Genomic DNA, 16017 nt, shown 5'->3' with positions numbered 1-16017 from the left:
TTCAGAGTCAAAGTCCGAGTATTATCTCACTCCTCTCTGCGCATGCGCGATCAGGAAGAATTCAGAGTCAAAGGCCGAGTATTATCTCGCTCCTCTCTGCGCATGCGCGATCAGGAAGAATTCAGAGTCAAAGTACGACTATTATCTCACTCCTCTCTGCGCATGCGCGATCAGGAAGAATTCAGAGTCAAAGTACGACTATTATCTCACTCCTCTCTGCGCATGCGCGATCAGGAAGAATTCAGAGTCAAAGTACGACTATTATCTCACTCCTCTCTGCGCATGCGCGATCAGGAAGAATTACGTGAAGTACGTGAAGATCGATCTTCACGCACGCTCGAAGCTAAGTCATTGTCACATTTGTATTCTTGTCTAAACTGTTTATCTTACGTGTGTGTACCTTTTAAGTGTCCCTCGGAAATTTTATCGGGGTTAATCTTTCATACCTGTAAAAAATAGTCGAGTATCTCGTGCCGCGCGCGGACCACGCGGCCTAGTTGTTGAAGCTTCCGACCTGGAGGCTTGGTTTCTCTCCGGGCATCCAAAGTGGTTATTTTTTCATTCGTGTGTTTGTCAAATTTCAACTCGTTACTTTATCGTCCATGCTTTATTGTTTGTTTATAGTTAGTTTTGGTTTGAATTTCCTGTAACTCGTAATTAATTAATCCTGTTCTGCGCCTCGTGTGCGGCCTTGTACCCCTGTCGGTGTTTGTTAACTAAAGTCCCCTACATCGTGTTTTGCTTGGCTCTCAGTTTTTCCCTTCTACACCGAACGTAATACTCTCTGTCTAACGTTTTAAATCCCCACCCCACCCCACCCCACCACCCCCCCCCCCCCCAAAAAAAAAAAAAAAAAAAAACATTTATTTTTCCTTTCTCCACGTGTGCCGTTGTCTTATCCTGTACTTTCTGTCCAGGTGTATCGCGGTGCTTTTCGCCCCGCCCCCATTATCTCCTTGCCATCCACCTTTTGCCCTGTTCTCGTGGTGGTCCCTCTCGGCCCTCCCCCCGTTGGTATTTTGTGCATATAAGATTGTTCACGGTTCTGTTTAAATATTATTTTAAATATGTTTACCCTTTCCCCTTCAGTGGTTTATTCAGTGGTATATTACAACACGCTGTTTTTCTTCCTATTTAAAAGGCTTTTCTCAATTTCCTCTCCAACTCATTCCACGTCAAAAAAAAGAAATTCAATATCTTATACGTCTCCCTCACTACATGGTCTAAATTCACATTCATTCCATCCCTCCTCCATCGTTCTGAATCGGATTGCTAACTTGAAAATCACAACAAACCCAATTTGTTATCAATGTTCGTCTTTCATTAATCATCCACTTTCTAAACTCCCCTCTTGCCCCTCCCCTCCAAATCCCCCCCCTTGCACCTACACTCCTAAACTACCCCCTTTCCCCTCCACTCTTAAACTCCCCCCTTGCCCCTCCACTCCTGAACTCCCCCCTTGCCCCTCCCCTCCAAATCCCCCCCCTTGCCCCTCCACTCCTGAACTCCCCCCTTGCCCTTCCCCTCATAAACTCCTCCCTTGCCCCTCCCCTCCAAATCCCCCCCCTTGCCCCTACACTCCTAAACTCCCCCCTTGCCCCTCCACTACTAGACTCCCCCCTTGCCCCTCCCCTCTTAAACTTCCCCCTTGCTCCTCCCCTCCTAAACTCCCACCTCACTCCTCCCCTTCAAAACTCCCCCCCAACTCCTCCCATTCAAATCTCCCCCCATACCATTCCTCTCAAATTCTCCCTCCTCCCCCCTTCTCAAAGTTGCCTCCTCCCCACCTCGTCTCCCTTCTATCTCATGCCTCCACCCCCCCCAACCTTCTACTGTCCCATGCCCCCCCCTCAAACAACCCCTCACTCTGCCTCATCCCTTCACCACCAAACCTTTCATCCTCCTCATCCTTCCCTTTTTTGGAACTCTTCTGTAATCTCTGACACACTATCAACTGCTCTCCCTACCTCCCCCTCTCATCCTTCATCTTACCCTACTCCTCCCCTCCCCTGTCCTGTACCCGATGCTCCCCCTCTCTCTTCTTTAACGGTATGGACCTCAAACATCCGGGGCCTTCGCTCAAACCTGACTGATCTCTCCATACAGGTTGCTTCTGACAATCCAGACTTGATCTGCTTAACAGAGACTTTCCTCCTTCAAGATGTCTCTGATTCCTCAATATCTCTTCCTGGTTACTCCCTCTTCCGGTATGATAGACCTGAGCCTCGTCCTGGTGGTGGGGTGGCTATCTTTATCAAAAACTCTCTTCCTCATTCTCCTTGCACTGCCCTCTCTCCTCCTCACCCCCAGGAGTACCTCTGGCTACGGGTTCCTCTCCGCTCCCACCTTTTGTTCATATGTGTTCTGTACCGTCCCCCAAACAGTGATGACTCAATTTACATTTCACTCTCTGACAACATGGACCAACTTCTATCCACTCATCCCAACTCTCTCTTCCTCATATGTGGTGACTTCAACTGTCATCATGCCACCTGGTTGGGTGTGGGTTCCTCTCTCACCAGTCATGGAACCTCAGCAAAGGACTTCTGTGACTCACTGGGATTGACACAATCTGTCAATTTCCCGACCCGGATCTCAGCCAATGGAGTTTCTTCTCTTCTAGATTTGGTTATGACAAACTTCCCTGCTAATGTCTGCTGCTCTTCTTCTGCTCCAATCGGTTCTTCTGATCATGTGCTTGTCAAAGTGGACATCTCTCTGGCCATTCTCAGAGAGCCTCCTCAGCGTCGAAGAGTCTGGCATTTCACTCAGGCCGACTGGGACGGGCTTCAAGCAGCCATCAATCGTCTGGATTGGTCTCCCATCTCCACTGCCTCTGACATCAATTCTTCCTGGGAATTCTTCCAAAGCAAACTGATCTCTCTCATGCACAGATTTATCCCATCTCGTCTTCAGTTGTCTTACCCTTCCTCCCGTCCATGGTACACCGAATCTTGTGGTGAGGCAGTTGCCCTGAAACAACTTGCCTTTGCCTCTTGGAAGGCTAATCCAACTGAAGGCAATCTCAGTTCCTTCCACCAAGCTCGGAACAAGTGTGTGTCTACCCTCAGGAGTGCCAGGAAGCACTATCTCTCCTCACTCAAGAACGAACTCTCAAACCTGTCTCCTTCCTCCAAATCCTGGTGGCGTCTGGTCAAATCCGTTTCTGGTGTTTGTTCCCCCTCCATCCCCTCCCTTACCTCAAATGGCCACACAGTTGACATCGCACGTGACAAAGCCGAATGCCTCAACTCTGTGTTTGCCTCAAAATCTTTAGTCCCAAACCCATCTCTCTCCGTTCCCACCTTTCCCAGTCAAACCCAACTGCTCCTGGACTCTGTGTCCTTCTCTCCTGACAAGGTGGAGGAGTTTTTGTCTAACCTCGACTCTGATTCTGCAACTGGACCAGACGGCATCAGCCCACGGGTCCTAAAATCCTGCTCTGCCGCTCTATCTCACCCTCTCTCTGTTCTTTTCACCCTATCTTTTGCTCAAGGTCATCTGCCAGCATCCTGGAAATCAGCAAACATTACCGCTTTACACAAAAAAGGTGCAAAAACAGATCCTTTTAACTACAGACCAATCAGCCTGCTCCCAATTATCAGCAAAGTCATGGAATCCATCATTGCTTCGGATATGAAATCTTTCCTCTTCTCCAATGGCTTGATCTCTGATCATCAATTTGGATTCAGACCAGGTCACTCTACTCTGGACATGCTGCTTCTCCTGTCTCAACAATGGATGGAGGTCCTCAATGCCAAACAGGAAATCAGAGCTGTCTCCCTCGACATATCACGTGCCTTCGATACGGTCTGGCACCCAGCTCTGCTCACCAAACTCTACTCCTATGGTATCCATGGAAATCTCCATGCATGGCTTGCGGACTTCCTCTCTGGTCGTAGTCAACGTGTGGCCCTGAATGGATTTCTCTCATCTCCCCTTCCTGTTCAGGCTGGAGTTCCCCAAGGCAGTGTGCTGGGCCCTGTGCTTTTTCTGGTCTTTATCAATGATCTCTCTGACTCTCTGGAAAATCCTCTCTATCTCTTTGCTGATGACTCCACTCTCTGCCGCTCCATTCCTCTTCCCTCAGATCGGCAGTCTGCAGCCTCCTCACTCTCTGAAGACCTGGACAAAATCACAGACTGGTCAAACAAGTGGAACATGTCTTTCAATCCTGACAAATCTCACACTCTTACTATGTCTCTCCGAAAAGATCGACTGGACAACCCTCCCATCTACTTTCTCAACAATCCTCTCCAAGAAGTTCTGTCGCTGCAGCTTTTGGGTCTCACTATCTGCCATGATCTTTCTTGGGAAAACCACATTTCCAAGCTGGCCTGCAAAGCCAGTCGCCGACTGGGCATCCTCCGTCGTGCGAAGTCCTTCCTTGGCACACCTGAGCTCCTCACCACGTACAAGGCTTTCATCCGCAGCTCAATGGAATACTGCTCTCCCCTCTGGGCTGGTGCTCCTGCCTCACACCTATCTCGTCTTCACGCTGTTGAAAGCAAAGCATTCAGAATCATTGGAATCTCCCGTGATGAAGCTAACTCCAAGGGCCTCTCACTCACTCACCGCAGGCAGGTTGGTGGTCTTTCCGTCTTCTACCGACTCCTCTCCGGCCTTGCTCCCCCAGCTCTCTCTGTGCTCTGTCCCCCAAATATTCCTACAGGTCGCACAAGATCTGCCAGCAAGCCTCTGATGGTTAAACTGCCGAAATCTCGGCTCTCTGCTCACCTTCACTCCTTCATTCCTCTTTTCTCCCGCCTCTGGAACAAACTCCCACACTCCCTTCAATCCCACTCCTCCCTCCAGGTCTTTAAAACAGCTGTTCACCACCATCTCTTATCTTCCCCCATCCAAAACCTTGATCTTTTCTACCCCCACTAATTCACCCCAGATCCACCTTGTTTGTAATTCCAACTTCTTTCCTGGTAGTCCTGGCAGTGTCCATATGTTTTATGCCTCTCCCACCCCCTTTCCCATGCCTCCCCCCCAAAGCCCTCTCCCTCCCACAGATCTCTCGATGTCTCCATGTCTCTCGGTTCCTGCTCTAAAATGTTGTGTTGTGTTGTGTTGTGTTGTGTTTGTGTCCTTCCCCCTCTCTCCCCATCTTGTCTACCGCTCCCGATGTTATTTGTTCTATGTGTCGGTTTGTCGGTTATGTGTCGGTTTGTCGGTTTGTCTTTCTGTGTGATAAATGTTCGCTCTTTCACGAGCCTCGATCTTTTATACAACAACAACAACAACAACAAAAAAAAAAAAAAAAAAAAAAAAAAAAAAAAAAACACAATTCATTGTCAAAGTACGAGTATTACACTCCTCTCTGCGCATGCGCGATCAGGAAGAATTCAGAGTCACAGTTCCGTAGAACGGCAACCTTGTCTTCCTATGTATGTTCCGATTCGTATTTAAAATGTAACATTCGATTCAAATAGATTGTTCCTCGATCATAAACTGATAAGACGGACGAACGGACGGGCCTTGTATCAATTGCTTAATGTTGCGTTTCAGTTTGCTGTATGCGGGGTAACAACAACAACAACAACAACAACAATATCATGTACCAGCCAGACTGTGCTCGGTTGATATGGAAAGCAGATCTGTAACTGTACACCTCTTCTCTCACCAGCCTGATTTGTCCAAATCCAATCCCATGGAGTATCCATGGAATATCTTGCATGCAAATCTACATCTATATCTATATATCGATATCTATAACCTACAAAGTATAGGATGAGTCTAGATGCTCCACAAGAAGCCTTCGATCAAAGTTAAAAATTAAAGTTCGACAAGCTTTTCCTTGCACTACATGATCATGATCTTATCGTATCCCAAACAAATATTCCAAACATTCCACACATATCAACGACACTCCACTCACGTTCTCCAAGCCTGGGCAGATCAACCATCGATGAAGCTATTATAATCACTGTTTGTGGATCCTCTATTTACTACATATGGGAATTTGTTGGAATTTTGAAACTTTCCTGTCCACACCACCCTCTCCAGAGGGGGAGAGAGAATGGTGCAGACAGGAAGGTTTCAATTCCCTCTTTCATTATTCATGCTCTTTCATTTCCCTCCCCTTACTCATGTCTCCTTTCTCTTCTCTTCGTATTCCTCCCCCTACTCCCCTCAACATTCCTTACTCTCTCCAAGCCTATTTTCTTCACTTCCTCTCAATATTAACTTCCTCGATTTAGCCACACCCCTTGCATACCTTACTACAATTAACCAAACTAGGGCATGCCCGTACTATATATAAGCTAGGACGTGCCCGTACGTGGGTGCCCGTTCCTTGCCAAAAAAAAAAAAAAAAAAAAAATTTGTGTAGGGGTGTGTGTGTGTAAACATCCTAGGGCGTGCCCGTACGTGGGTGCAAAAAAACATGCGTGCAAACAACAACAAAAAAAAACTTTGAAACCACGTGGCAGTAACGACCACAGAACCCCCCCCCCTCTATTTACATGAATGGTTTGGTCCATTCGCAACGACCACAGAACCCCCCCCTCTATTTACATGAAATGGTTTGGTCCAAAGCGAACGGCTTGCGGTGTTTGGTAAAGAAATCGCCATAGCTCGGTAACTACTTGTCCGATTAATTTCAAACCTTGAAAAGGCACATCCTCGGGTCCCCAGCAATATACCTGGCAAGTTTCAAGTATATCGGACCGGTAGTTGTCGAGAAACAGCGGTCACAGACAAACATACACACATACACACATACACACATACAAACACACATACACACATACACACAGAGATTAATGGAATTATAGATAGATGTCTGTCTGTCTGCCTGTTCCCAGGTACCGCAATAACGGCTGAACCGATCGCAACGGCATTTTGGGTGGGCAATCCTGGGACCCCCTGGAGTCAAATAGGCGAAATTGTTTTTGCAATTTTTTTTCCCAATTTTCCAATTTTTCCAGTTTTTCCCAACACGATGGACATGAACGGTGATGTGGCTTTTATTGAAATTCTAAAGATACTGTTTCGATTTTGATGATTTGCGTGTGATATGATTTAACGGATGTTTATATAAATCGTTTAAAATATAAAAAAGCCTTCAATTTCTGATATTTTGCCTTTTCGTTTGGGCCTCCCGATTGAAGCCACGCCCATAGGGTGGGTACCTTTCCTAGTATAATAAATTGCATTGTTGACGCATTATTAAAAACAATTCATCAAGTTGCTTATGGACGCAAGTGAAACATGACTTCAAAACCAAAGTAGGCCAACGCATTACGCAGATGTACAACTGCCCCACGATCCTCTGCCCCCGGGCCGCACCTGTGCGATGCCCTACCTGCTCGTGGCATTGGCGATGATCTTCAGGCTGTTCGGGTTGCGAATGAGACGGTCTAGAGTGGTGAGGATGTGTGTGAATGTCGGACGAGCGGCCCGTTCGGCTTGCCAGCAGTCCAACATGAGCTGATGCAAGGCCGCTGGGCAGTCCATGGGTGCTGGAAGCCGATAACCTTCCTCAATAGACTTGATAACCTGGAAATTAAATACATTAGTGAGTACGGACACATTTCATTACAGGTAAGCACAATATTAGACCATTTAGAGTGTAATTGGATGATGCACTCACACTCAGATAGCCATAAAACTCCAATCAAATCCAAATCCATTTCACCAGAGATAACATGGAGTAAAATCATTTAATGAACACAAGTACATGACCATTTTATTACTGGGACATAATGCCAACATCGTTTTCTAAGGTGACACAACTTGGTGAAGGTCAACATGGGAAGGCACAAAAAGCATGCAAACAGGAATCCAAACGAAGGTTCTTTCTTGAAACGGTCACATGGTAAGCGAATCACCACGAATCACAATAATATCGTTCATCTGAGAACACCCCACACATTCATGAAATCGATTTGATGTATCAACATATTTGTTGGATACGGACGGATATGGAGTGAATTTTCAATTTACAGCAGCAAAAGGAACATAGATACCTCTCTTTAAACAAAAATGGCCGCTCTCATCTATATCATATGCAGTCATAGGGCATAGTACATCACGAGGACCAATCATAGGGCATAGTACATCACGAGGACCAATTATAGGTGATACTACATCACAAGGACCAATAATAGGTCATAGTACATCACGAGGACCAATCATAGGTCATAGTACATCACAAGGACCAATCATAGGTCATAGTACATCACGAGGACCAATTATAGGTTATAGTACATCACAAGGACCAATCATAGGTTAGAGTACTTCACAAAGACCAATCATAGGCCATAGTACATCACAAGGACCAATCATAGTTCATAGTACATCACGAGGACCAATTATAGGTTATAGTACATCACGAGGACCAATCATAGGTCATAGTACATCACGAGGACCAATCATAGGTTAGAGTACATCACGAGGACCAATCATAGGTCACAGTACATCACAAGGACCAATCATAGGTTATAGTACATCACGAGGACCAATCATAGGTTAGAGTACTTCACAAAGACCAATCATAGGGCATAGTACTTCACAAAGACCAATCATAGGTCACAGTACATCACGAGGACCAATCATAGGTCATAGTACATCACGAGGACCAATCATAGGTTAGAGTACTTCACAAAGACCAATCATAGGTCACAGTACATCACAAGGACCAATCATAGGTTAGAGTACTTCACAAAGACCAATCATAGGTCACAGTACATCACAAGGACCAATTAATAGGTCGTAGTACATCACAAGGAACAATTATAGGTCGTAGTACATCACGTGGACAAATCATAGGTCACAGTACATCACAAGGACCAATTATAGGTTATAGTACATCATGAGGACCAATTATAGGTTATAGTACATCATGAGGACCAATCATAGGTTAGGGTACATCACGAGGACCAAACATAGGTCATAGTACATCACAAGACAACGGCCAATATTGGCACCAAGAGTAATACAGCTCAAGCAGCAGACAGAATGAAGTCGTCCTCTTATCAAAAGGTGTGTAAGTGGTGAGTTCTTTGTGAGTAAACTCCATTCATCAGACTCGATGGTGTAGTGCCTGGAGTGTCCACTCTGAGCCTGGGAGATCGTTGGTTTTAAACACAGCCGAGTCATACCAAAGACTTTAAAAATGGAACGTGCTGCTTCCTTGCTTGACACTCAACATTTAAAATGGATTGAGTACGGACAAACAACCATAGGTTGACAACCTGTGCAGAGGCTTGACAAAGAATGGCCTCCTCCTCCTACATTGAAGCTCATTGTAAGGGAACTCATATTTATTTATTTATTTATCCATGCACCTAAACCTGTGGTCCACAAAAGGACCTTTCTGGAATTGGCATTATTGCAAGAACACCACCAATAATAATAATAATAATAATAATAATAATAATAATAATAATAAACCTTCCTAAAAAAACAATTTATGGTTTGATCGTTGCACATCAAAAGGAAAATTAGTTAAACAAATGAACAAAAAGATAATTCCATTTCCTTGAAAATCTATGAGAATGGCGAAAGGCCGAGAGGTGAATTGAAGACGAGGTATTTAATGCCACATTCCAAGATTGTCTCTGCACAAGGAAAAGAGCCGTTAAAGGGTAGAAAGGAAAAGATGAAGAAAACTCTCGCACAAAACACGAACTGGTTTAAAATCAGGTAAAAACCTCAAAACAGAACTAATGTAAGGTAGATAATCATTCAATGGTCTGCAGGTAAGTTTAATGAACTGATACCTTTAATCAATGATAATGTTTTATAGACAAAATCTGTTCTATCCATAAACTATATAATCCATCAAAATATCCATGTGGTTCTAAAAACACATTTTCAATCTACAGTACCATGCTCTACCCCCACCCCATCCCCCACTTTTCATGGAATTATAGTTACAAACCTCAGAACAAATTTGTATCAATTTTTTCCATTGATGACATTTAATGTCCAAAGCCTGTGGAAGAGGACCACTTAATAATGTTTGGGAAATTTGATATTAGACTCCAGAAAGAAATGCATTTGAATTACCGAGCGATTCGTCAGGTGTGCATTTAGGGACTACCCCCATAATCCAGATACTCATCCCCCATATTCGAGATACACTATCCCCCATATTCCAGATACACTACTCCCATATTCCAGATACACAACCCCATATTCGAGATACACTACCCCATATTCCAGCTCACGACCCCCATATTCCAGATACACGACCCCCATATTCCAGATACACGACCCCCATATTCCAGATAGACTACCCCCATATTCCAGATACACAACCCCCATATTCCAGATACACGACCCCCATATTCCAGATAGACTACCCCCATATTCCAGCTCACGACCCCCATATTCCAGATACACTATCCCCCATATTCCAGATACACAACCCCCATATTCGAGATACACTACCCCATATTCCAGCTCACGACCCCCATATTCCAGATACTCATCCCCCATATTCCAGATACACTACCCCCATATTCCAGATACACTACCCCCCATATTCCAGAGGCACTTCGGGCTAAGTTGCTCTGCTGTACACTACTCACACTCTGCTTTGAAATGGTTCTGCCAACGTGAACAAAGATCACATTTGACCTGATTGTGCAAACAGTTCATCATCATGGCGAGAGACTGATATCACTTTCACAAGATCTACTGAGCTTCAGGTTGACACAGTGAAAAGTAATTCGGGTTTCCAGAAAGGTCGGTGTAAGTGAACCGGTTACCAGCAGAATGAAGAACTAGTCGTTGTGGTGAAGGCCACGATCGACCTGAATCGGCGGGCAGGTACAACAATCGATGAAATCAATATGATGTTGATCGAGGTGTGCTAACCACCGTGGGAAGCAAGGATAACATGACGTTTCGGGCATTAACCTTTTGGAGAAGCCGATGAAGGGTTAATGACTGAAACGTCTGCTTCCTGCTTCCCAAGATGATTAGCATACTCAATCAATGTCCTGTAATTTCATCGATTACAAGCAGCCTCACAACCAGTAAGCTCAAAAGAAAACTTTGATTTTGTCAATACAAGAAAGATCAATAACAGATCGAATTTGCAGGACAACCTTGTTGATGAATGAATAAACCGGACTTTGTTAGACGTTACAAGAGGTCAGATATGAATGTCTGCGTCAGTTAGCAGCTGTTTTGCCCAAAGTAGAATTTTACATTGTAGGTCTGAGCTGGATGGAATATCCATTATTTTGCCTCCGAGTAAAGGGGATGAGGTCAAAGGAGAGGGGAAGCAAGTTCAAAACAAATGCTGAAGTGTCTCTGCCTCAGGTAGAGAAGAACCATCATTGGCCGGTCTAATGGCGGACCGGGGTGGACCATCCTTTGGTGATTTGGAGCAGCCACACCGTCCAGACTTGACCTTTAGAGATGGGTCCCAATGCAATCGGCCTCGCAAGAAACCATTGATGAACAAAATTGAGGTGAGGATAGCACACCTGAAATGAGACCTGGATTATGTAGTTGCACAGAAAATTTAGTGGAACACTAGATGCATTATCAAGCGAGCTGGAATTCAGTCCGTATGGCTAAGATGGACAGCAGTTCATTGGCTGATCCACTAAAGAGGATATGCCAATGTGACTGCATTTGGGATATTACCTGACATCCACAGGATCACCTGGTGTGCAGATACATTCTCCATGACGGTGTGGGTCGCTTCACCTCTCCTCCGATATTGTGAAATCTCAGGACGACAATGAAGTCCAAAGGAGTAGTGAGAAAAAATACCTTATTTGGGATTACTGTACTTCAGATGGACCAAAAGTTGCATTTTCAACAAGATTATTTTCCCCGACAAATGAACTGACTGGTGAGTGCAACATGGTAAACTAGAGTGGCACTCAGTAGAGTGCTACATGGTAAACTAGAGCAGCACTCAGTAGAGTGCTACATGGTAAACTAGAGCGGAACTCAGTAGAGTGCTACATGGTAAACTAGAGCGGAAGTCAGTAGCGTGCAACATGGTATACTAGAGCGGCACTCAGTAGAGTGCAACATGGTAAACTAGAGCGGAAGTCAGTAGCGTGCAACATGGTATACTAGAGCGGCACTCAGTAGAGTGCAACATGGTAAACTAGAGCGGAACTCAGTAGAGTGCTACATGGTAAACTAGAGCGGAAGTCAGTAGCGTGCAACATGGTATACTAGAGCGGCACTCAGTAGAGTGCAACATGGTAAACTAGAGCGGAAGTCAGTAGCGTGCAACATGGTATACTAGAGCGGCACTCAGTAGAGTGCTACATGGTAAACTAGAGGGGAAGTCAGTAGGGTGCTACATGGAAAACTAGCGCAGAACTCAGTAGAGTGCGACCTGGTAAACTAGAGCGGAGCTCAGTAGAGTGCTACCTGGTAAACTAGAGCGGCACTCAGTAGAGTGTGACCTGGTAAACTAGAGCAGAACTCAGTAGAGTGCTACATGGTAAACTAGAGCGGCACTCAGTAGAGTGCTACATGGTAAACTAGAGCGGCACTCAGTAGAGTGCTACATGGTAAACTATAGTGGCACTCAGTAGAGTGCTACATGGTAAACTAGAGCAGCACTCAGTAGAGTGCTACATGGTAAATTAGAGCGGCACTCAGTAGAGTGCTACATGGTAAACTAGAGCAGAAGTCAGTAGCGTGCAACATGGTATACTAGAGCGGCACTCAGTAGAGTGCAACATGGTAAAGTAGAGCGGCACTCAGTAGAGTGCTACATGGTAAACTAGAGAGGCATTCAGTAGAGTGCTACATGGTAAACTGGAGAGGCACTCAGTAGAGTGCTACATGGTAAACTAGAGCAGCACTCAGTAGAGTGCAACATGGTAAACTAGAGCGGAACTCAGTAGAGTGCTACATGGTAAACTAGAGTGGCACTCATTAGAGTGCAACATGGTAAACTAGAACAGCACCCAGTGGAGTGCAACATGGTAAACTAGAGAGGCACTCAGTAGAGTGCTACATGGTAAACTGGAGAGGCACTCAGTAGAGGGCTACATGGTAAACTAGAGTGGCACTCATTAGAGTGCAACATGGTAAACTAGAACAGCACCCAGTGGAGTGCAACATGGTAAACTAGAGAGGCACTCAGTAGAGTGCTACATGGTAAACTGGAGAGGCACTCAGTAGAGTGCTACATGGTAAACTAGAGCAGCACTCAGTAGAGTGCAACATGGTAAACTAGAGCGGAACTCAGTGGATTGCAATATGGTAAACTAGAGCAGCACTCAGTAGAGTGCTACATGGTAAACTAGAACGACACTCAGTAGAGTGCTACATGGTAAACTAGAGCGGCACTCAGTGGACTGCTACATGGTAAACTAGAGGGAACTCAGTAGCGTGCAACATGGTATACCAGAGCGGCACTCAGTGAAGTGCTACATGGTAAACTAGAGAGGCACTCAGTGGAGTGCAACATGGTAAACTAGAGCGGCACTCAGAGTGCTAAATGGTAAACTTGAGCGGCACTCAGTGGAGTGCTACATGGTAAACTAGAGCGGCACTCAGTAGAGTGCTACATGGTAAACTAGAGTGGCACTCAGTAGAGTGCAACATGGTAAACTAGAGTGGCACTCAGTGGAGTGCAACATGGTAAGCTAGAGAGGCACTCAGTAGAGTGCTACATGGTAAACTAGAGAGGCACTCAGTAGAGTGCTCCATAGTAAACTAGAGCAGCACTCAGTAGAGTGCAACATGGTAAACTAGAGTGGAACTCAGTAGAGTGCGACATGGAAAACTAGAGTGGGACTCAGTAGAGTGCTACATGGTAAACTACAGCAGACCTCAGTAGAGTGCTACATGGTAAACTAGAGAGGCATTCAGTAGAGTGCTACATGGTAAACTGGAGAGGCACTCAGTAGAGTGCTACATGGTAAACTAGAGAGGCACTCAGTAGAGTGCTACATGGTAAACTAGAGAGGCACTCAGTAGAGTGCTACATGGTAAACTATAGTGGCACTCAGTAGAGTGCTACATGGTAAACTAGAGCGGCACTCAGTAGAGTGCTACATGGTAAACTAGAGTGGCCGATAACCATCAACTTTACCGATAACCCGAACATGTCGCATCAACTTCACCGGCAACCTGAATATGACCTATGAACTTTACCAATAACCCGAATATGACCTAGAAACTTTACCGATATCCCGATATGACCTATCAACTTTACCAATAACCCGAATTGACACATCAACTTTATCGATAACCAGATATGACCTATCATCTTTACCGATAACCAGAATATGACCCATCAACTTTACCGAGAACCCGATATTACCTATCAACTTTACTGATAACCCAATATGACCTATCAACCTTACCGATAACCTGAATATGACCCATCAACTTCACCAATAACCCAAATATGACCCATCAACTTAACCGGTAACCTGAGTATGACCTATCTACTTTACCGATAATCCGGGTATGACCTATCAACTTTACCGATAACCCGATATGACCTATCTACCTGACCAATAATCCAGATATTTCTATCAACTTTACCGATAACCCGATATGACCTATCAACTTTACCAATAACCCGAATTGACACATCAACTTTACCGATAACCCGATATGACCTATCAACTTTACCGAGAACCAGATATGACCTATCGACTTTATTGATAACCCAATATGACCTATCAACCTTACCGATAACCTGAATATGACCCATCAACTTTACCGATAACCTGAGTATGACCTATCTACTTTACCGATAATCCGGATATGACCCATCAACATTACCATTAACCAAAATATGACCCATCAACTTTACCGATAACCCAATATTACCTATCAACTTTACCAATAACCCAAATTGACACATCAACTTTCCCGATAACCTAATATGACCTATCAACTTTACTGATAACCCAAATATGACCTATCAACTTTACCATAACCCGAATATAACCCATAAACTTTACCAACAATCCAAGTATGACCTATCAACTTTACCGTAACCCGAATATGGCCCATCAACTTTACCGATAACTCAAATATGACCTATCAACTTTATCGATAACCCAAATATGACCTATCAACTTTATCATAACCCAAATATGACCTATCAACTTTACCGTAACCCGAATATGACCCATCAACTTTACCGATAACTCGAATATGACCTATCAACTTTATCGATAACCCAAATATGACCCATCAACTTTACCATAACCCAAATATGACCTATCAACTTTACTGTAACCCGAATATGACCCATCAACTTTACCGATAACTCAAATATGACATATCAACTTTACCGACAACCTGAATATGACCCATCAACTTTACGAATAACCAAATATGACCCATCAATTTTACCAGTAACCTGAGTATGACCTATATACTTTACCGATAATCCAGATATTTCTACCAAATTTACTGATAACCCGATATGACCCATCAACTTTACCGATAAACTGAGTATGACCTATCTACTTTACCGATAATCCGGATATGACCCATCAACATTACCAATAACCAAAATATGACCCATCAACTTTACCGATAACCCAATATGACCTATCAACTTTACCAATAACCCAAATTGACACATCAACTTTCCTGATAACCCAATATGACCAATTAACTTTACTGATAACCCAAATATGACCTATCAACTTTACCGTAACCCGAATATAACCCATAAACTTTACCAACAATCCAAATATGACCTATCAACTTTACCGTAACCCGAATATGGCCCATCATCTTTACCGATAACTCGAATATGACCTATCAACTTTATCGATAACCCAAATATGACCCATCAACTTTACCATAACCCAAATATGACCTATCAGCTTTACCAATAACCCAAATATGACCTTTCAACTTTACCAATAACTCAATTATGACCAGATATACAACTCACCAGGACAATAAGTTATAATAGACGGGTATTGTGGTCCTGAATGTTCACTTTGCTTCTTCATGGTGTGAAGGTATCTGTGTGTAGGCCTATGTTATCATGTGACACCAGTCTTGTTGTTAGATAACACCAATGTAGATGGTAACCGA

At 44.3% G+C, this 16017-nt stretch overlaps 1 protein-coding gene across 1 annotated transcript in view; it reads right to left on the bottom strand.

Moving 5' to 3' along the window:
* LOC137422874 (ephrin type-A receptor 5) overlaps window positions 1-16017 on the bottom strand; it is a 224919-nt gene that overhangs the window by 12770 nt on the left and 196132 nt on the right. The window contains exon 16 of the mRNA XM_068109498.2: window positions 7313-7506. Within this exon, the coding sequence (XP_067965599.2) occupies window positions 7313-7506 (194 nt within the window). The remainder of the gene's footprint in view (window positions 1-7312; window positions 7507-16017) is intronic.

Source organism: Myxine glutinosa, chromosome 3, assembly GCF_964187855.1.
Source record: "Myxine glutinosa chromosome 3, kmMyxGlut1.1, whole genome shotgun sequence".
Lineage (NCBI taxonomy): Eukaryota > Metazoa > Chordata > Myxini > Myxiniformes > Myxinidae > Myxine > Myxine glutinosa.
The sequence above is the reverse complement of the archived record's forward strand: the minus strand, read 5'-3'. Positions and strand labels throughout refer to the sequence as shown.